The 21,723-nt window shown below is 39.9% G+C and overlaps 1 protein-coding gene across 2 annotated transcripts in view; it reads right to left on the reverse strand.

The window, feature by feature from the left end:
• Nucleotides 1–9,639: 9,639 nt before the first annotated feature.
• stox2b (storkhead box 2b) overlaps nt 9,640–21,723 on the reverse strand; it is a 179,910-nt gene continuing 167,826 nt past the window's right edge. For both annotated transcript variants that reach the window (XM_060915247.1, XM_060915248.1), the window contains exon 4: nt 9,640–10,168. In XM_060915247.1, coding sequence (XP_060771230.1) covers nt 9,979–10,168 — 190 coding nt within the window. In that variant the 3' untranslated portion in view covers nt 9,640–9,978. The remainder of the gene's footprint in view (nt 10,169–21,723) is intronic.

Genomic DNA, 21,723 nt, shown 5'->3' on the forward strand with positions numbered 1-21,723 from the left:
TACACATGCCACGTGGTAGCTAGCTTGAGGTGAGCGTGTGGAGTGAAGACGCAAAATGGTGGGAAGTGTCAACTCTGTTGCCGTCGGTTCTGTCAACGGATTGCCCAGTTTGACGATAACAGAGTTGACGATGACTAACAGAGTCAACGCTTGGAACGTACCCATAATTACAGAATGGGCCTCTATTGTTACTGATATTGTGGGTAAGTATACTCCTAAATGAATGACATCGCTTTCGTTTATAGAGACTGAAAATACTGTTTAAGGTGTACAACAGACATATTATTAAAGGAGAACTGAAGGCAAATTTTTTATTATCAAAATTCTATTTCTCTCATTTTATTAAATATCGGAATGCATTTTTGATCGCTATTTTGTCGCTGCTATAGCAAGTTATGAGTGTTTGAAATATGCTCTGTAATATATCAGTCCATATGTAAACGAGATTCGCTGAGACCTGTGAGAGACATCGTAGGACGGAAGTAAAACGTACAGCGGAAATCAAAGTGACCAACATCTGCCAACATCGTCAAAAGACGCGCGCGCCCTCTTTCGAATGCTGATGTAATCAAGCCGGAAGTTTTGTTTGTTTTGATAGCAATCAGGAAAGTTTGTAGGCAGTAATCGTCATTTAAACTCGTTTTTGTGCAATATTTCGTTTGGAAAACGGTTTTCAAAATACAAAGGTCTAAGGTCCCTTCACTGGCTTCCAGTAAGCTACAGAATTGACTTTAAAGCATTGCTGCTGGTGTACAAATCTCTAAATGGTACAGGACCCAATTACCTCTCTGATATGTTGCAGCGGCCTAACCCAATCAGATCTACCAGATCGCAACAGAAAAATTTACTGTTAAAACCAGTTGTTAAAACAAAGTGTGGTGAAGCAGCTTTTAGCTACTATGCAGTGCAGCTATGGAACCAACTGCCAGAGGACATTAAAAATGCTCCTGCTGTTGGCAGCTTCAAATCTAGGTTAAAGACCAAGCTGTTTTCAGATGCTTTCTGTTAAATAATTAATATTTTTACATTTTTTATAATCTTTACTTTCTCTGCATGTTTTAACTTTAACTTTATTCTATTTTATTCCGCTGGTTTCTTTTTCTTTTTCTCCTTTTTCTTTTTGGCATTTTATTATTTTATTTCTACTATTGTTTAATTCTTCATTCTCATTATCTCTAGCCGCTTTATCCTTCTACAGGGTCGCAGGCAAGCTGGAGCCTATCCCAGCTGACTACGGGCGAAAGGCGGGGTACACCCTGGACAAGTCGCCAGGTCATCACAGGGCTGAAACATAGACACAGACAACCATTCACACTCACATTCACACCTACGGTCAATTCCCTGTTGAACTCTCTCTTCAAAGAACTTTGAAGAGAGAGTGTTTAATTCTTATTATTTTCTTTTAATTATTTTAATTCTTTTAATTAATTGTTTTAGAATAAAAATAAAATTATTTTATGTAATTTTTTTTCTCTATTGTTTACTGTTTTTGTTTTTACTTCTGTAAAGCACATTGAACTGCCATTGTGTATGAAATGTGCTATATAAATAAACTTGCCTTGCCTTGCCTTCAAAATGGTGGCACTGACACCTGGCTGACACTTCACGTTTCGAAGTCTCGCACAAGTCTGGTGAAGATCGCGCGGATAAGCGACGCCTGCCGTGGACCAAACGAACTCAATTCAACACGGCTAAAAACCGAATAGGCCGATAAGTATAATATTTAATTGCAATTAGTTGCCGATACGAGTCACGATATAAGGTTACTAAAACCGAAAACGTAATTGAAGAACACGTTAATTAAGAAATAAAGCAAGTTTAAAAATGACTTCAGTTCTCCTTTAACATTATACTGTACAATCATCATCATGTAATAATTTGACATTAATTGAAATAACGGAGTGATCTATTCAGTTCAGTAGTACAGGCTAATGAACAAATATTATTATTATTATTATTATTATTATTATTATGGATAGTTTTACCCTGTGGTTCAAAGTACAAGTTCAGCATCAACAGATCACACCAACTTAGTGCTTGATTGTTATTTTATTGTCTTAAAAACTTACACGATACCCCAATGGATGGGGAAATCATATACACTAAACATTTAACACCACAACTACACAAGTAGGGACTTTTCAATATTACAGGCTTTACAAAAAAAATCCCTCTTTGAAGTTATTATAGTGAGTATGACAGATAAACATCTCTTACAGCTCGACGTAACGTCACAATGAGGAACGATGTCTTCAAGAACGCTAAGAAACCCATCATGATCAGGGAAGACGTCTTATGGACTATCTGCATTTCGTATGAAATATGTTCAGTATAAACACAGCATCCGTCTTGGATGGTTCGTCTATTCGTTGGTCTTGTTTACAGCCTTTACGCATCAGGCATTTAGTGCAAACATTTTAAAATCGCCATTCTATCCATTATTCGCTCTGTTATCTCAGGAAAGTCACGTTTCTGTGCGTGTTTGTGTGTGTGTTAGGAAGCAGAATGCAGTGTGTTGGACTCATCTGTCTGACACACATGGTGAATAGAGAAGGGAAATGTTTGAAATTAAACTTACACTCCTTCAAATGGATCTTTTAAAGCCTTATTCTCGCAGTGTTCAGGAATCTGATGAATGCAGGATTCAGGTACAATAATATGACGAGACATGTGAATATCGTTCAGGTTTGGTGTAAGTTCATATCTCATGACTGTCCAAGAGTCACTTTGGGCCATGTGGAAGAACCCTAAAAGAAACAGAGCAGGTAAAGAAAAAAAAACACTTTCTGCTTAACCATAATCAGTAAAAACATGTTTGGTGTCTTTTTTTTTTTTTGTCGTTTTGGACTGGAGCTTTGAGGCTTGACAAGAAGGGGAAGGTTGAGCATGTTTGGCTCAGAAATCACACTAATAACCAAAAAAAAAAGGCAAATCAAATAGGAGCTACACTGCTGCTCATAAGTTTTTGAACCCCTGTATTTACATTTTGGTTAAAAAAAAAGCATTCAAGTTAAATTCTATATAATTAGACAATGCAAGTCAGAAATAGGTATAAGCGAACAGAGAAATGTGCATCTTCGTAGGTTTTTTTTGGGGTTAAAAAATTATTTAGAGAAATCTAATTCAGGGTTTCCTGTAGAAAAACTGGAAAGAGTAGTGGCCCCCTGAGTGCAGCGAGGTGCAAAGAGCATGCCACTGTAGGTAGCATGTAAGCTAGGGGTTCCGGGGGCATGCTCCCCTGGAAAATTTTGAAATGTAAGGGTTCATTTCGTGGCTTCTGGCAGGCTTGTAGTACTCAAGTCCAACTTGTGCCCTAATTTTAAGGACTCGTAACTTGACTTGGACTTGAGCACTGATGACTCGGACTCGTGCATTAACTGCATTCGGACTTGTAAACTGGAGACTCGGACTTGGATTTTTTCTTTATTGTTTTGTAACATGCCATAATAATTTGGCATGAAATATCTATATTTATATCTACATTAATTTTTATACTAATTTTGTGCAAGAGAATGCACATTCATCTGTTCATACGTCATGTTCAGGAACAAACTAACATTAATGGTGCTAAAATGCCTGTAGAGAACGCCCCTAGGATTGCCCGCTTTGCTTATACAGACTTCTCGTGCAGTGGGAAAAAAATGCACTGCTGTGTGTTCCATATGTCAGAGAACTATCGAGGAGACGATGGGGACAACCTCGAACTTCAATCATTTGGTAAGACTCCACCCAGAGAAGAAAGTGACACACTATGTTCATTGCTCTGTTGATAGCGGGGCTTGCTGAGTGATGAACTAGCTAGTGTTAACCCTCTCATGTTATTTGCCCTGTTGATAGTGGGCGGGGCTTGCCGAGCGACAAACAAGCTTTTTATCTGTAGCCTATTAACTCAAATGGGGCAGTAGAGCAATAACGTTAGTCCAACACAGCAGCAGAGACGCTTTCACGTAACGGCAGAAACAGCCACCGTCAAATGGTGCAGTTGGAGTCTTATTCTCGGACTCGACTCAAAATTTTCTTCAATGACTTGAACACTGGGGACTCGAAACTGGACTGAGACTCGAGTTTTAGTGACTCGACTACAACACTGGCTTCTGGTGACATCTAGAGCTAATTTTTACCAGTTCAACATGTTGAGGGGGAAAAGGCTAGATTTTACTTATAATTTTACTGAATTCCCACAGTTTAAAAAAAAAAAAGGCAATACAATACCCACATGCGTCTCATAAGCAGTGTCCTGTTCCGAAGGAGACTGCAGTTTATTTCACATCAAATAAAGTGAATGGTGATGCAACATGGCATGAGTTGTTCAAAATACTGATCATTACATTTTGTCAATTGTGTGGATGACTAAATTCTATCACTGTCAGACTCGAGCTGGTTAGCAACATGCAGCGAACTGGTCGTCATGGTCTCATGGCTACAGTCTGTCACTGTTGCCGAGTTGTTTTCTTTGTGAAAAACTCTGTAATTAAGCTGCAACCTGTCTATGTTTTGCTCACTCATACCCGGCTTGAAGGCTCCGCCATTTTTCCATAAGTTATCTATGAATATTAATTGTGCATCGCTTGTCCAATCACCGTGGGATACTGCAGATAGATACTCAGCCAATCAGCACGGAATTCCTCCTCTGACATCAGCTGTGAACTTAGGTCAAGTTCAAAGCCATGGATTTGCATGGACTCTATTGATTACCTGCTCAAAGACTACAAAACACATGCATGTTGATTCTAGCTTTATACTGGAGGTCTAAATTGTAAGCATCAGGGTGGTGGTTTGATGGGTAGCGGCATGTCACTAAGCGTATCGGTCAATAAATTAAGCGTAGCTGGGCCACTACGCTATGATGCTTTAGGGGAAACCCTGTAAATACTTGTATATCCGTGTGATGTCAATACACTATATTTGTGTGATGGCAGGGAAAACCATTCTTATACACATTCATTAAAGCTCTTGGCTTTCCTGAGCCAAAATGTTTCTCTTGCTCAATCACAAACTACCACCATCATCTCTCACTTTGGTAAAGAAGGCGAGATAAAGATTACTCCCTGAAACACCACAACCATGCTCACACATGCTCCACAATCAACACCCTTATCAGCAAGATGAGGTGCTGGATGTTGCAATAAACGGTGAGCCTTTAGAGTAAATGAACCGCTTCAGATATCTGTAGTGATGGTTTCTTGGACAAGGAAATCAATGTGAGAACTGGCCACACTTCTGGTGCATTCAATGCTCTAAATAATATCTGAAGAAACTGTGGGATCACACTCAACACAAAAGTCAAGATCTTTGAAAGTGGTGTTGTCATACTACTCCTGTACAGTTGTCCAACATGGGCTCTGAAACAAGAACAGCAAAGCTGACTTGAAAGCTTCCATCCTGTCTTGGGAAGCGACGGCCTAATGGCGGCTGGGGGAGCCACGGCGCAATGGCGGCTGGGGGAAGCCGCTTTGGGACCAAAAGGTCACCGGTTCGAGTCCCTGGACCAGCAGGAATGGCTGACGCGCCCTTAAGCAAGGCATCTAACCCCCAACTGCCCCAGGTTTGTTGTACGTCACTCTGGATAAGAGCATCTGCTAAATGCCTGTAATGTATGCTTCTGGAGAATCTTAAAGGTATGGTTTTACCATCTCAAACAAGGAAATGTGGAGAAAAACAGGCTGCTGTAAAATCAGCACCTCGGTAAGTTTCAGTTGACTCCACTACTTTGGCCACATTTCACGGATGCAGAAAAGTAGACGACCTAGATACCTGCTTGACTGGATGCCTGCCTATGGACGTTGGGGTGTTGGTCACATGCATACCAATTGGATGCGATACTGTATTTTTGAAGGGGAAGCCATGGCATAATGGATAGAGAAGCAGCTTTGGGACTAAAAGGTCACTGGTTTGATTCGCTGGACCAGCAGGAGTGGCTGAAGTGCCCTTGAGCAAGGAACCTAACCCCCCAGGCCACTCTGGGTATGTTGTATGTTGCTCTGGATAAGAGCGTCTGCTAAATACCTGTAATGCGATGTAATTTTTGGGACGGGGTGCAACTTGGTGCTGGCTAGGCATTACACAAAGGACAGGGAAAGATAGAGATGACTCCTCTCTAACATCAAGCATGACCTGACCTATACTGAACAGGCTGACCCGCCCTAAAGTGGATGAAGACCTGACCAAGCAATTGCAAGTAATGTTATAGCATAGCAAAAGTGAAAAAAGGGAGACAATTAAAAAATTAACAGCCAGTATCTGATTACAAACTGATTTGAACTGATGTCTGTTCATGTACAACAATTCACTATTCAACAGCTTGATTAAAGCATGACATCACCGTATGGCTGTAGGAGGGAATCCCACTGAGCAGTAAAACAGGCAGCTGCTTAAACATTACGAGCTGTGTTTGTTAAACTGGTTCCTTTTCCAACATGATCTTTGCAGAAAGATAAATACAACATTACAACAAAGCAAAACATTTCTTCTTCATTTGGGCGAAATATATTTACGGTTTCAGAACACTGAAGGGTCAAAGTACAAGTTTTTCGCTCCTAAGTGTCACAAAAGAAAAGCATTACCTTACTGACCAGAGATCATGAGTTCCAATCCCAACGATGCTAAAGCCATCCATAGCCAGGAGTCCAACCATGTGGACACAAGATGCTGCATGTCTGCAGGAGAATACTTCAACCTTTAGTGCATACCAAGTATTCGGATGCACTTTACTTGAGTGGGTGGGACCTTAATTTGCCCACCCATTTTAGCAAATAAGTATGAAGAACGAGAATGTTCTGTGAGCGATAGATAAATAATAAAGACTATAATGTGCTATATCATCAAAGGAGCTGTGGAATGATTGGCCAAATAGCCAACCACATGAACGGAGAGCTATGGATGTTATCAGCTATATGTAACGTTACCTTGACAACATGGCACGCTTTAATTCAGTCAGCCATTATTAAAAGGTCATGACATGGACTGTTATATTTGGTCATTCCATTGTCATGACAGTCACAAATTAACCAGCAATTTTTACCTCCGCCAAGGAGGTTATGTTTTCGGTAGCGTTGGTTTGTTTGTTTGTTGGTTTGTCTGTTAGCAACATTACGGAAAAAGTAATGAATGGATTGCTCTGAAATTTTTTCCAGAGGTGTGACTGGGCACAAGTAACAATCCATTAAATTTTGGCGGTGATCCAGATCACCTTCTGGATCCCGGATTTTTTTTAAAGGATTCTTGGCGGAGGTCTGCGCTCTCCCGAGTGCTTTTCTAGTTGTTTCTATTATCAGATGCAACATTTAAAAGCAAACTGTGTTTTTCTTCCTTCTTTATAAGTGAAAAAAAAAGACATCGTAAATGAGCAGAGCAGATTCCAACGCGATCCAAAATCACCATGTTTGTGCCAAGAGGTAATGCCAGCCCTTTCCACTGACTACCACCACAAGTATATTTCAGATCTATGGGAATCACATCGTCACCACCAGCAATGTCACAATTCGATCACAACACGTTAATCCAATGGTTCCAGTTCCCACTGGAGCCACAGCAGAAGTTTATCGTTAACGTTGTGAGGTCACCAGAGGTTTCGAACTTGACCATTTTGATCCCATTGCCACACAACAGCATAATGACGGTAAATAAATGTTTCACTGCGAGTGTGAATGGGGTACAAGAGAGCAAACAAGAGGGCTGTGCTCTCAGGGAGGGGTGGGTGGGTGGCATACTCTCAGTGACCTATCAATCACAGCGACACTAGCCAATCATGGGCATCTATGAGCTCATGTATGCAGAAGTGGGCGGCTAGTGCTTTCCTCTGGATGTGTTACGCTGCCCCCTGATGCTGCATAAGCAGCGGTTCGAAAAAATGCAATCAGAATGCTTTGTCCAATTTTTTCCCCCAAACCATGGCAGCAGGTTTTCCCAGACCACCACATATTTAACAGTTATTCCACGAAATCAAGTCGTACATGAGCTGACAGCTGATGAGGCACATAGCACCGAGTTGGCTATAAGCCACGTATGACGAGATTGACTGGAATAACTGTTTTATTCTATCCACATTCACTGGATTTTGAGAAGCGCATTTTTAGTTTTATTTTTTGTAAATTCAATAAATAAAAACTTTATACAAAACGCCCGACAAAATCATTTCCGCTTAGAATGTAAACAAAGCGGCGAAATGACAGGAGCAATTTGTGAAAAAATGCTATAATAAAAATTCTTGAAAAAAAAAGATACATCCTTACCATCAAATATTTTCATTCCATATTTTTTTGCTTTTTTTTTGTGGTTTTGTTTTCGAGCAGAGTTTTTATTTCGTCCTCGGTTGATTCAGCAACAAGCTCCGCCATTTTGTTTATTTCTACTCACGGTATATGAGCGGATATCCTAGTAGTAGCCAATCAGAGTGTGCGATTGCTCATATCCAGTGAATGTGGATAGAATTAAAAAAAAAAAAAATTTCCTTACACTTGATGCAATTGATATGATCACTGTCTTATGTGAAGACAAATCTAGACTTAGAGTAACTGCTTAATTTTTAATATAAAACTCATTTATAATCCTATTACATTCAAAGAACGGTCAATGAAAAATGTCCTTAAATACAAATTGTAGTAACTGGAATGAAGATTTTATTTTCTCCCTCATTTAAGTGTAGATACTGGGTGAGCTGTAATAAACCGTTTGTGCTCAAAAGCTTTTCCTTGGCAGGGTATACAATCATGTGATTCACTTCTAACCTACAATTTCACCTCCAGATTTCAGTCCATAAAAAACGAAGTGCGAAAGAACAAAATGGCTGCCGAGGCTGTTTTTAACTCTGTGATGTCCTTTAGTTCATTTTTATAGATAGCAGTGCATCATAGTGAACAACAGCTCTTTTACCCTCCGGTTCAATACCTAAGAAGCAAATATCGACACCAAACATGTCTTGGCTGATTAACATCATTGGGATAAAAGGAGTATTGTGTACGCTGGATAAAAGGGTGTGCCAAATTAAACAGAAATGGAAGTGAATGGGAGTTGTACAGCTATTCAAACCAAATTGAGATGATTAAGGAGTCGCGTATTCTTTAAAGTCCCTGGTCATGAGGAATTGTAAATTAGATTTCTAGCACTTTATCGTGGGTAACATAAGCACCTTCACCATCTGTCTCAGCTCAGAACGCGCTCACAGCTCAGTCACAGTTTGCAAGATGAGATGCTAACCGTGGGTTTGAACAAATGGAACAAACGCCCTTCGTGTCACTATTCGCCATCGTACCAAAGTGTGGAGGTAGCAGTGTGTGGGGTTTTTTTCTGTCATCTTGTTCAGTAGTTCAGAGCACCGGGTTAAAATAGAAAATCGGGGAAAAAAAGGCTGGTTTTCTTTCAGCATCCGTGTTTTTGTCCTGTCCTGGGTACGCAATTCAGTTTTACGCCAAGAGAAGAATAGCACCTGTTGTATCAAAATTTGTGATAATTTGTTCGGGTTTTTATACAATGCATGCTTGATGCGTATGTATGAAAATATTCCATTTTTTTCCCTATGGTGGCAATTCATCCATAAACAGAAGGATTTTGGAAAACCAACAGACGACCAAAGCGTCTGAATTGGATCCGGATTGCGAAGGGCGCTGAAAAACCCGGTCTCTCGAGCAGGTGCACGGGACTGCACATGTAAGAAATACCTCTAAAGATCTGTAGAGAGTCCATCTTCATGGAACAAGATGTGGAACTATGATTGACCTGAGAGTAGAGAACCAACACTGAACACGGTAAAGAACGAGTCGTCGGAGGCAAATCTGCAAAGGTTACGGAGACCCGTAGTTCCTTAGATCAACATATTTCAATCAAATAACGAGAGCACTTTCATACAACAAACAGCTTCAGTCATTATGAACAATCCCAAGGTACCTAAAATAATGTAGTTTTAATGTGTGTTTCATTTCATTTGACACTGCTTCAGTGCGTTTAATGAGTTGTCCTTTCCTCCATGCTCCAGGTCCTTGTCTACACGCTGGTAATAGAGGCCTGTTTCTCTGGACGAGTGGTGGGCGGTTCAGGAACGGGCCGGAAAGCGGGTACATGGTATGGAGGCGGGGGTCTCTTGGTGCCCATGTGCCTGGGACTCAGAGCCATGTTCTGCCGCCGGTTATTGTCCACGTTGCTTGATGTGTTGGAAGCAAGGCTCTCGCGAGTGCTGGGGCCCAGAGAGAGGAAGAGAAAGAAGGAGAAGAAGAGAAAGGAAGAAAGAAGAGAGAAAGCAAAAGGTGTTACGGTGGAGAAAAGATGACGGAGGTTAAATAGTAACAGTGATAATGGTGATTAGTGGGAAAGCAAAAGGAAAAGGAAAGGCGAACTGGAAATGGAAATGGAGCCAGACAAGAAAAGCACAGGACAGTACAGTGACTTAACCCTGGTCATATTTTTATGAAAATAAAGTAAGACGTTTTCATTCTTTAAGAAAGAAACTCAGCTTACACCTGGTCATTTTAAGCATCTTGTATCTGGATTGTGTCAAGAGGTGAGGCGTAAAGCACAATTATTTTGTTAGTGTAGTTTTTATGTAGCTGCAGCCAATTGAACGCAAGTCAAGGGGTCGAGCCGAAACAGTATACTGAGATGAGTTCATTTAAAACTAGCACAGTGTAGAATTTAAGATATTTCGTAATATTATCATGGCTCAAATACATTAAGGGCCTGGTCCCACAACACCGATAATTATAACTATACCTAAAATTACAACTATGATTATACCTATGCCAGGCTTGTAGTACTCGAGTCCAGGACTCGGACTTAAGTCCGACTTGTGCCCTAATTGTAAGGACTCATGACTTGACTTGGACTTAAGCACTGATGGCTCAGACTTGGACTCAGACTCGTGCATTAACTGCATTCAGACTCATAAATTGGAGACGAGGACTTGGATTTTTTCTTTATTTTTTGCCATAATAATTTGGCATAAGATACATTAATTTTTATACTAATTTCATGCAAGAGAATGCACATTCACCTGCTCATACATCATGTTCAGGAATAAACTAACGTTAATGGTGCTAAAATGCCTGGAGAGAACGCCCCTAGGATTGTCCGCTTTGCTTATACAGACTTCTCGTGCAGTGTGGAAAAAATGCACTGCTATGTGTTTGCTATGTGTTCCATATGTAGAAGAACTATCGAGGAGACGACGGAGACAACCTCGAACTTCAATCGTCATTTGGCAAGACTCCACCCAGAGAAGGAAGTGACACGCTATGTTCATTGCTCTGTTGATAGCGGGGCTTGCTTGCTGACTGATGAACTAGCTAGTGTTAACCCTCTCTCATGTTATTTGCCCTGTTGGTAGTGGGCGGGGCTTGCTGAGCGATGAGCAAGCTTTTTATCTGTAGCATATTAACTAAAACGGGGCAGTCGAGTAGTAACGTTAGTCCAACACAGTAGCAGAGATGCTTTCATATAAAGGCAGCAACAGCCACCGTCAAATGGTGCAGCTGGGGTCTTATTCTCGGACTCGACTCGAAATTTTCTTCAATGACTTGGACTTGAACACTGGGGACTCGAGACTGGACTCGGACTTGAGGTTTAGTGACTCGACTACAACACTGACCTATGCCTGAATTTAGTTCCAGTCTGGAGCAATCACACCACGACTATAATCCCGACTATTATATCAGTTGGTCTTGCCACTCGGGTAAATAAATATACATGGTTGCTGGTTTAAACAATTACCTGAGTGGATCAGATGTTTTATCGGATCAGGTTCAGGCCTGGAAAAAATCGCTCCAGAAGCAATCTCACCAATACGGATAAACCCAGGCCTGGGTTATAGGTATCATTATCGGTCTGGTGTGAGCACCAACCACATAAACTGCAGGGGAGCGATTTATTTATAGTTATCGGTATTGTGAGACCGGGCCTTAACATGAGTCAACAATTTGAAGACGTATTTCAACTTTGTTATAGCAATGAATTTGGGTACTGAAGTCCTCTTGCCATGAAGCAGCTTACAAAACTCAAGAACCAGTTTATGGAGTTGTTCCTCAAAGTTTCAGTTTGTAATTACTTTCAATTCTGAAGAACATACCAATTTTAGCAGCAGAAGAAGGTACCAAAACACTACCATGGTCCATTGCTCAACTTGGGCATGAGAACAAAGTGAAGACTTGTGGGAACAAACAACTTCCTGGTACAAATGGATGCTTTTCCATTTGTACAACATCTGGCCAAAATATATCTCTGACCCTGTTTACACCTGGTTTCTTCAGTGTTGGGATTAAAACAATGCAAATGTAAAAGCATTCAAGATGCACTTGAAATGTTTGAATCCAAGCAAGCCACGTCAGGAGGTCTGAAAAGCATTTTGGTAAGATGGAGGAGTATAAATGCAGCTGTATGTTGAAGCCAAAACACTGCAAAACCCTTCCTTCTGAACCAAAACTGCAGAAACCAATTAAATTTGTCATGCAAAATCCTGATTTTTCATCCTACATGTAAAACCAAGAAACAACATCGAGTGATAGTTATCAGCTAAATTCAATCCAGGTAAACAGACGCACATCACACTACAAATGTAAGAGGATAAAATCAAGATGCATAACATGACCAGATGTATACATGATCTTACCAAGGAAACTGAATTCAAATCTGTTTAGATTGGATTAGATTTAAAACCTAAATGGCTCCATTTAGACCTGCAATTTTACATGTGGCTGATGTACAGTAAATAGGGTTCTCTTACTAAACCTGTAATTAGGCCCAATTTCTATACATGAACGGTCTACTATGCCACGAGTTGGCCTAATGGTTAGCATGTCCACCTCTGGACAGGGAGATTGCAAGTTCTACTCGCAGTCGGGTCATACTAAAGACAAATCATAAAAATGGTACCTACTGCCATCTGGCAAGGTACGCTGCAATACAGATGTGAGTAGGGAGTCAAACTCTCATGGTTACCAGAGGGCCAGCCCCCCACTGTAACCCTAGCTGTATAGGTGAGAGGCTGAGGGCTATGGAAACGGAGATCAGTGCCACCCAATGCGCCTTAAGGGTCTGGTTAGTACTGGGATGGGAGACTGCCTGGGAAGACCAGGTCCTGGCATGGGAAGGACTTTGACTTTTTTTTTTTTTTGACAAAATTGGTCCCAGAAGGTTCCTTTATTCTGGTTGTCCTCTCCCTTGTCAACATTCATTAGAGTAACAGAGGAATTACGCCTTCTCCTCTAGGAAAACTAGGACCAGAATGCCACTCCAGGCTGATTTATGTCACAAAATAAAAAATCTACTAGAACTATGTACTAGAAGCACATTGACTTAAGGGTGTCTTCAGTTTAACCTCATGCCACCTGGAACCAATTGGTCTGGTTTGAATTGAAGGAACATCAACATTCACTGCTCGGTAATTGGGCTCTTGCAACCAAGAACCGCCAAATCACATCATGGTTGGAAAGTTGGATGACTGAGGCTTAATGTTTTAGTGGTTTTCACTGCACATTCTGTATAGAGTGTGAGTGCGGGATGCCAAGGAGGCTCAGTTTTTCCACAGTCTGGTGTCTGTCTGTTGGTAATGAAAGAACCCCAAACATCAATCTGGCAGGAGCAGCCATTTTCTTAATCGGAAACTGGTCACTTAAAGGTGCTATATGTAAGAATTTTCGTCCATCTTGTAATACCACTTTGTACCTCAAGAGGCGATAGTGAGTCACTGTAGCATCCTGTCTGCCCTCAGTCCAATGTGAGAGGACGAAGAAGTAGGGCACGAACCTCTTGTTCATCATGTTGTCAATCACGTTGAAGGTACTGCCCCTGGTTCGACCACTTAAAGTGAGACGGCCTTTCGATTTTATAAAATCGGTGAAATTTAGTTCCCTCTGAAATGTGCTCATTGTGATGTATGTTTATTTCTGTAATATCTCACAAAATATCAGACCATTCCTTGGCTGGGAGGTTATTTAATTTGAGGGGATTCAGCCACCGGCGAGTGGCCTAGTGGTTAGTGTGTCCACCTTTTGATCGGGAGAGCGCGAGTTCTACTCGTAGTTGGGTCATACCAAAGACCATCATAAAAATGGTGCCTACTGCCATCTGGCAAGGCACGCTGCAATACAGATGCAAGTGGGGAGTCAAACTCTCATGGTTACCAGAGGACTAGCCCCCACTATAACCCTAGCTATGTAATATAGGCAAGAGGCTGAGGGCTACGAAACGAAGATCAGCGCCGCCAAATATGCCATGTATGGTGGAGGAAGGACTTTGACTTTTTGGATTCTGTAGCAAATAATGTGCATGAAATCGCTTGCTTTGTGCAATCAGACAGACAGAGGAAGTCCGTGTGTGCGCACATGCGCAGGTTTACCTTGTAGGTGCACTGACATTTACATCATTCTGTCGCTAAATGAACAACTGATCACACCGCAGCATGGCCCTGCGTTTCCTTTCCTTCGCATATAACATAACGTCTTTTCTTCTCGCTTTCCGTTACTGTAGTCGGGCTTCCACGTTTCATTCGCACCCTCACGTCCTCCATTTTTCTCTCCTGTTTCAAATTTGTATCCCACAATGTCTTGCACAAATGGGGAAAGCCCACCACGTGATGCATGACGCAGTATCTTGTATTGGGTCATGGTGAAGCAGGAAAAAATAGCGGAGAATTTAGGGCCACGTGGCCTTAAATTCATTAATTGTTCTAGTTAAAAAAAAAAACACCTAATAAAATTGGAAGAAGTCTGTGATTCGAATTCAGTAGCTTTCGGTCCACTAAACAAAAATAATTAGGTGTCGGGAAAATTCTTTTTATGACCTACACTTGAAAAATCTTAAAGGCAGTCTACCTTTAAGGACAGGTAGAAAAGAAGTGATAGAAATATAAGCAAACCAAGAGTTAATATTAATGTTGCTTTCAACCGTTGGAGACTTTGTGAGTAAAGGGATTAAGTGTGATGCTGAATTCACAATGTTTCTTCTCGGCTGGTAAGTAAACAGCTGTTAATGCTAATTCAGCGATAGCTTATAAAAGTAGCTAATGGTATATTACTGAAAATGTTAATATGTTTGGTAAGTTAGCCATTTGTTGATCAGACCAGTTAGAATTATACATGAATAGCTCAATTAGCTTGTCTTCTAGCTAGCTACTGAGCTGAGGAAATTTCAGGTAGCAAACAAACCTTGTTTGGACAATTCAAAACGGCGCTCTAGTGCAACTAACGACAACACAAACCGCCCCGAAAAACATTCCGTCGATATGTGGTTTTACTGTGGTTGTTTTCTTGCTACTGTGGCCTTGCTAAAGACTGAGCTACGCAAGCTATAACAAACTATAGGCTGATGCCCCATGTGAAGATTATAAGAGGAGGGACCATGTATTTCCTTGGTTCATAGGGTGGACACGCCAAATTTCTGGTGATATGCTGCCCCAATTTATTTGGAGTGTGGTGTATGAATTCAACAGGTGGTCAATTCTTACATATAGCACCTTTAATGTAATGTTTCACTCATGAGATCATGCACTTGGAAATTGCTCGTTTCTGGTATTTTGGGGGAAAATTGGCCGTAACGCTTAGATGAGGTCAATCCAAATAATGCAAGTGGAGGAATTAGTTTGAATTTCCATCTCTTCTTTGTTTTTTTGTTTTGTTTTTTTAAATCTTAGCACAACAGCACAATTAAGTGGGAATGAATGCAAGGTGACACACACACACACACAATTAGGGGAATAAATACAGCAAACGAAATACACCATGAAAAACACAGCTTTGTTTAATTCATAAAAACAATTCACATAATTAACAAAAAAAAAAAGATACACAGGGCACATTTTCGCTTCCGTGAATGTGTGAAATGTCAATGTTTTGCAGCTATACAGCCTCCCGACAGCACCTGTGCACTCCAACTATACCATTCCTTGTCGCTGAAGCATTATTCTCAGGGGTACACCTTTTCTAACATTACCAGACTGAATATTATTAACCTAGAAAGGTGCATATAGTGTACCTTTAAAGCCAATAGCGTTGTGTAAATCCAGTGAATCCAAACAAACCTGATGGTAAATTAGTGAACTATGTAAACACAGAGAATAGAAGAGACTGTGGGATTTCTTTCTGCCAGCTTCGCCAGTGCCTGCTGCCTTTAACGAGAACAATATTATGCAAGATTATCCAGCAGTTATTTTTAATTTGCTTTTAAAAAAAAATAATGTAGGATTATTTACGAACACGTTTAACACTCATCGTATGATGCAATGCCTTTACGCCCGATACAGACAGGTACATGGTAAAACAATCAAAAAACCAGTCTATACTTTGGAAAGCATTGAGGTTGAAATTGTTTATCCATTATGGCGCTTTACACATCATTCTTGTCTTCTTTGCTTTTGATGTCAATAATCTTGTGAAAGATGTTGAAGGTAAGGGCTGTCCACTTGCTACGATCATTAACTGGAGAACTCCATTCTGCCTCGTCTATACACACTTGAGAGCACTTTTACAAGTGTCTTTGTAACAAAGTAGTGGCCAATCTTGTAGTATCCGAGTCCAGGACTCGTCCCTGATTTTAAAGACTCGTGACTTGACTTGGACTTCAGCACTGATGACTCGGACTTGGACTCGTGCATTAACTGCATTTAGACTCATAAATTGGAGACGAGGATTTGGATTTTTTCTCTATTTTTTGTAACATGCCATAATAATTTGGCATAAGATATTTATATCTACATTAATTTTGTACTAATTTTGTGTAAGAGTGTCACACCTGCGCGCCTTGGCGCATGCATCGGATAGACTCTTGGGTGCGCTCCGGACAGCATGCACGCCAAGCGTACTTTCTCGCATGCGCCGTAAACGACTCGCACCTGCACAGGATTAAGGCGCAATCAGCGCACCGATATAAAAACTGTGAAAACACACTTACTTTGCGAAGTATTGAGTTGTGCTGCTGACACATTACCAAGCTTTATTTCCTTGTTTGGTTTCCTGATCTCCTGTTTCTCGTTTTTGATTCTGCTGAGTCTATGATAGCCTGTTTGTGCCTCGCTCGACCTGTTGCCTGTTTCACTGTTTTACGATTTTGCCTGCCGTTCTGGATTGTTTACTGTCTTCACTTGTATTAATAAACACACCTTCTGCACTTCCATCCGTCTCCCAACCATCTCTGACAGAATACTTCACACTCCCTGATAAAGAGAAGCACATTCACCTGGTCAGGAACAAACTAATGTTAATGGCGCTAAAACAGTCACCGTCAAATGGTGCGGTTGGAGTCTTGTTCACGGACTTGACTTGGATCAATAGTGGACTCAACTCGAAGTTCTTTTTAATGACTTGGCCTTGACTCGGACTTGAACACTGGGGACCCAAGACTGGACTCGGACTCGAGGTTTAGTGACTTGACTACAACACTAGTAGTGGCTGACCAACTTTTCTTGTCTTGTTCCATCAGCCAACTCACCATATAGTAAGGCCTTGGCTGGTCTTTCATCGGCCATATGGCAAACCTGCCCCATCCAACGGAGATGATTTCTGACCAATTTGATCTCCATGTCTTCTACATTAGCTTTTTCTAGGACTTGCTCGTTTGTAACAAAATGATCTCATTTGATTTGCAGTATAGCCCTTGGGTGATGTTGCTGAATGGTTCTTAACTGGTTCATATGTTTCATTGCCATAAAAAAAGAAGAGGGATACAAAAGTCACTGGTCATAGAGTTTGATTTTAGTCACTATAGCAGGTGAAAATTCAAATTCAGTCCAAATTGCTTGAAATTGCTCTCATTGAATTCAGAATTGAATGCAAAACAACATACTTTTCACAGAATTAAAATGTGTTTATCTGTTCTCAAGATATTACAAATCAAAGATTGAAGAAACAGCGTAATTTTTAGAAAACTATACCGTAATATTTTGTATGAGGATCACATGGTCCAAAATGGGCCTCATTAACCAATGAGATCAATTTTTTTTTCTAAATAACTTTATTTTTTTCAAGATATTTACATGGAAATCGGCAGGCACATAGATGGCTGTATACTGAATACAAAGTTTTTTATTTTTTTAATAGTCAAAGCTAATTATGCAAATTAGTTTGAATTAGTATTAATTATGCTAATTAGATCACAAATGTTAAATCGGTACACTCTCTTCTTGAAAGTTTCACCAAATGGCTTTATTTGTGCAATATAAAGCTGATCTTAACTATCATTTATACATCACAAAGAAAGAGAAATCAATGTTAATCATAAAATATGCATAAATAAGCGCTGAACGTCATTCACATCTACCATTCTCTATCAAAATAAAAAAGTAATAAAAGATTATTTCTAATACCCTCTTTGTGCTCTGTAGCGCTTTGTATTTCTCTAAAGTAGGGCCTACTTGTGTTTATATTAAAGAATATAAATGATAATATTCACAGCTTTCAAGGCAAACCTTGAAAAAACCGTGAGATCCACATCCAATAAACAATTACATTAATTGAATTGAAATAGACACTCGCGTTTCTGAATTCCGGTTTTTTAAAATCTCATTCCGACCACTAAGATCTCAGTATTTTTCATCAAAACAACTCCATTTATATTCTAAAATAGTTATTTATTTACATGAATCAGTCTGATTTTGAAAAAATAAGTAGGTAAAGCTATGAAAACTCACTTCAAAGTCTCCCGTGAAGCACAACATCAAAACTAGCAGATGGAAAATTTTGCTGAATCCTTCATCAGAAACAGTGAGAGTGAGAGAACATCCCTATAAAAGTTATCTGACTGATATTCATGAGTAATCCAGTCGGAAACCGATCAGAAGAGAAGAGAGAGAAAGCCTGACCGCTTTCCCGTTACTCAAAAAGAAAAGCGCTGGCAGTTTCCTGGCGTCTCGCGAGCGGAGAGTGAACTCTGTTGTACCGACTTCAACCTGCTGTTACTCCCAAAAGACTGAACAGATCTTAACCAGACACATTTCTTTGGAAAGCAGAGCTTACAAGCTTTTTAATGCTAGTATTCACGATAGAAAATATTCAAGAGTTAAGCAATGACACATTTGGAAACTGAGATGTCTGCATGCACAATTTTTACAACACAGCCACCGAGTGTCTGATAGGCCTAACTATAGTCAGATCCTCACAGCCAAACACTCTTTTCCACAGACGTCCGACAGCACAAGAAGCACTTTGTATTCGTACGTTGATCTTTTTATTCAGCATACAGTCTTTGGAGACAGGTACTTGAAGCGATCGAGTAGTGCCAGCTTGACATCATTTACAAAGAAATCAAATAGAGTGCCAACACTCATTGCATGCAGATGACCTAACTCTATTCAGCAATAGTGCAAAAGGCCTTCAATGCCTTCTTACAGTCTATAACGAAGTATCTAAAACAGTGGGTCTTCCATCAACGCCTCAAAGACTGAAACAGTGAGTCTCTGTCACAAGATTGACATCAAAAGAAAAGAAGACCAAGAAAGACGACGTGCAATTTCAACCTCAATGATTTACAAACTGTAGACTGTTTTTTAAAATTGTTTTACCGTGTTACTGTCTGTATCGGGCATAAAGGCGAAACATGTTATATCATATGCATATTGTGTCAGATTGCGCAGTTATGCTGTACAAGTTTGAACCGAAGATACACAGCTGTAAATGCACCAATGAACCAAGTTTCCTGTGAATGACCTGCTCTTGTAGAGCAAAGTTACAGACAGCATTTAACTGGATGGTTCCAAGATTAGTACGAGGATGAGTCAGCAAAAAAAATTGTAATAATTTTCCCAGAATGGATGAATGATGGCATTAAAACAAAAATGCATACACAACACAAAGTGGGAGATGATGAATTAAAAAACAAACAAACAAAAAAAACCCTGATCCATCAATAGTGGCCAAGTTTAAGCTTTATCCTTAAAAAAAAAAAAAACGAGCCACCAATTTTGCCCACATTTAAGCTTTTTCCAAGAGTAAAAATAAAAAAAATTTAAAAAAAAATTAATAAAAGAAAAAAAGAAAACCCTTAATCCTGAAATTTTGGCCATGTGTAAGCTTGATCCTTTAAAAAAAAAAAAAAACAACAACTCTGATCCACCAATTTTGCCCATGTTTAAGCTTTACCCTTAAAAATACAAAAATTAATAAAAACACCTTTATCCTGCAAGTTTGGCCATGTTTAACCTTTATCCTATATATAAAAAAAAAAAAAAAATCCTGATCCAGCAATTTTGCCCACATTTAAGCTTTATCCTAAAAAATAAAAATAAAAAAAATTATTTAACCCCCCCCCCCCCCCAAATCCAGCAATTTTGCTCACGTTTAAGCTTTATCCTTAAAAAAAAAATTAAAAATAACCTTAATCTTGCAAGCTTGGCCACATTTAAGCTTTATCCTTTAAAACAAACAAACTCTGATCCAGCAATTTTGCCCACGTTTAAGCTTTATCCTAAAAAAAAAAAGCCCTTAATCCTGCAAGTTTGGCCATGTTTAAGCTTTATCCTTTAAAAAAAAATTAAAATAAATAAAATAAAAACCCTGATCCAGCAATTTTGCCCACATTTAAGCTTTATCCTAAAAAAAAAAAGATAAAAATAAAAAAAACTGATCCACCAATACTAGCCATGTTTAAGCTTTATCCTTAAAAAAAAACCTGATCCACTAATTTTGCCCACATTTAAAATTTTATCCTAAAAAAATGTAAAAAAATTAAAAATTAAAAAAATATATATAAAAAACCTGATCCAGCAATACTAGCCACGTTTAAGCTTTATCCTTTTTTGGGGGGAGGGGGGACACAACCTGATCCAGAAATTTTGCCCACATTTAAGCTTTATCCAAAAAAAAAAATGTAAATAAAAACCTCATTTCATCTCATCATCTCTAGCCGCTTTATCCTGTTCTACAGGGTCGCAGGCAAGCTGGAGCCTATCCCAGCTGACTACGGGCGAAAGGCGGGGTACACCCTGGACAAGTCGCCAGGTCATCACAGGGCTGACACATAGACACAGACAACCATTCACACTCACATTCACACCTACGCTCAATTTAGAGTCACCAGTTAACCTAACCTGCATGTCTTTGGACTGTGGGGGAAACCGGAGCACCCGGAGGAAACCCACGCGGACACGGGGAGAACATGCAAACTCTACACAGAAAGGCCCTTGCCGGCCATGGGGCTCGAACCCGGACCTTCTTGCTGTGAGGCGACAGCGCTAACCACTACACTACCATGCCACCCGTTTAAGCTTTATCCTAAAAAATAAAATTAAAAAATAAAAAAATCCTGCAATTTTGGCCATTTTTAAGCTTTATCCTTTAAAAAATAATTTAAAAAAAAACCCACACGCATGATGACAGCCCAATTATGTACATTGGATCTTTTTTTTTTAAAGGTACACTATATCCATATATCCAAGGTATAAAAGATAAGGGTACCTTGAGACAAGGTACATGTTGAAGTAAGTACCTTTCTCTGAGATTGTTCAGTGAGTTCCCATGCCCGCACAATAGTGCCAAGTTACTAACCTCTTGTTCTTTTTTTAACTCATGAATTTTACAACATGTAGATTCGTAAATTATAACATGCAAGCAGATGTGGGTAAATCAGCAGACCTGGCCTACAGAGTGGAGCACATTATTCTAATTTTGTGGCAAACATTTTACATCCCAACTAGTTTCTGGCTCACACCTAAGGACACTTATTGGACTGTTATGTGAGAATGTCAAAAGAATTCGAAACTGCAGGCTGTAGTTTGACAGTTTTCATACATCGGGGAGGCAGTGCCACAAATAA

The sequence above is a fragment of the Neoarius graeffei genome, chromosome 2 (assembly GCF_027579695.1).
Source record: "Neoarius graeffei isolate fNeoGra1 chromosome 2, fNeoGra1.pri, whole genome shotgun sequence".
In the NCBI taxonomy this organism is placed as follows: Eukaryota; Metazoa; Chordata; class Actinopteri; order Siluriformes; family Ariidae; genus Neoarius; species Neoarius graeffei.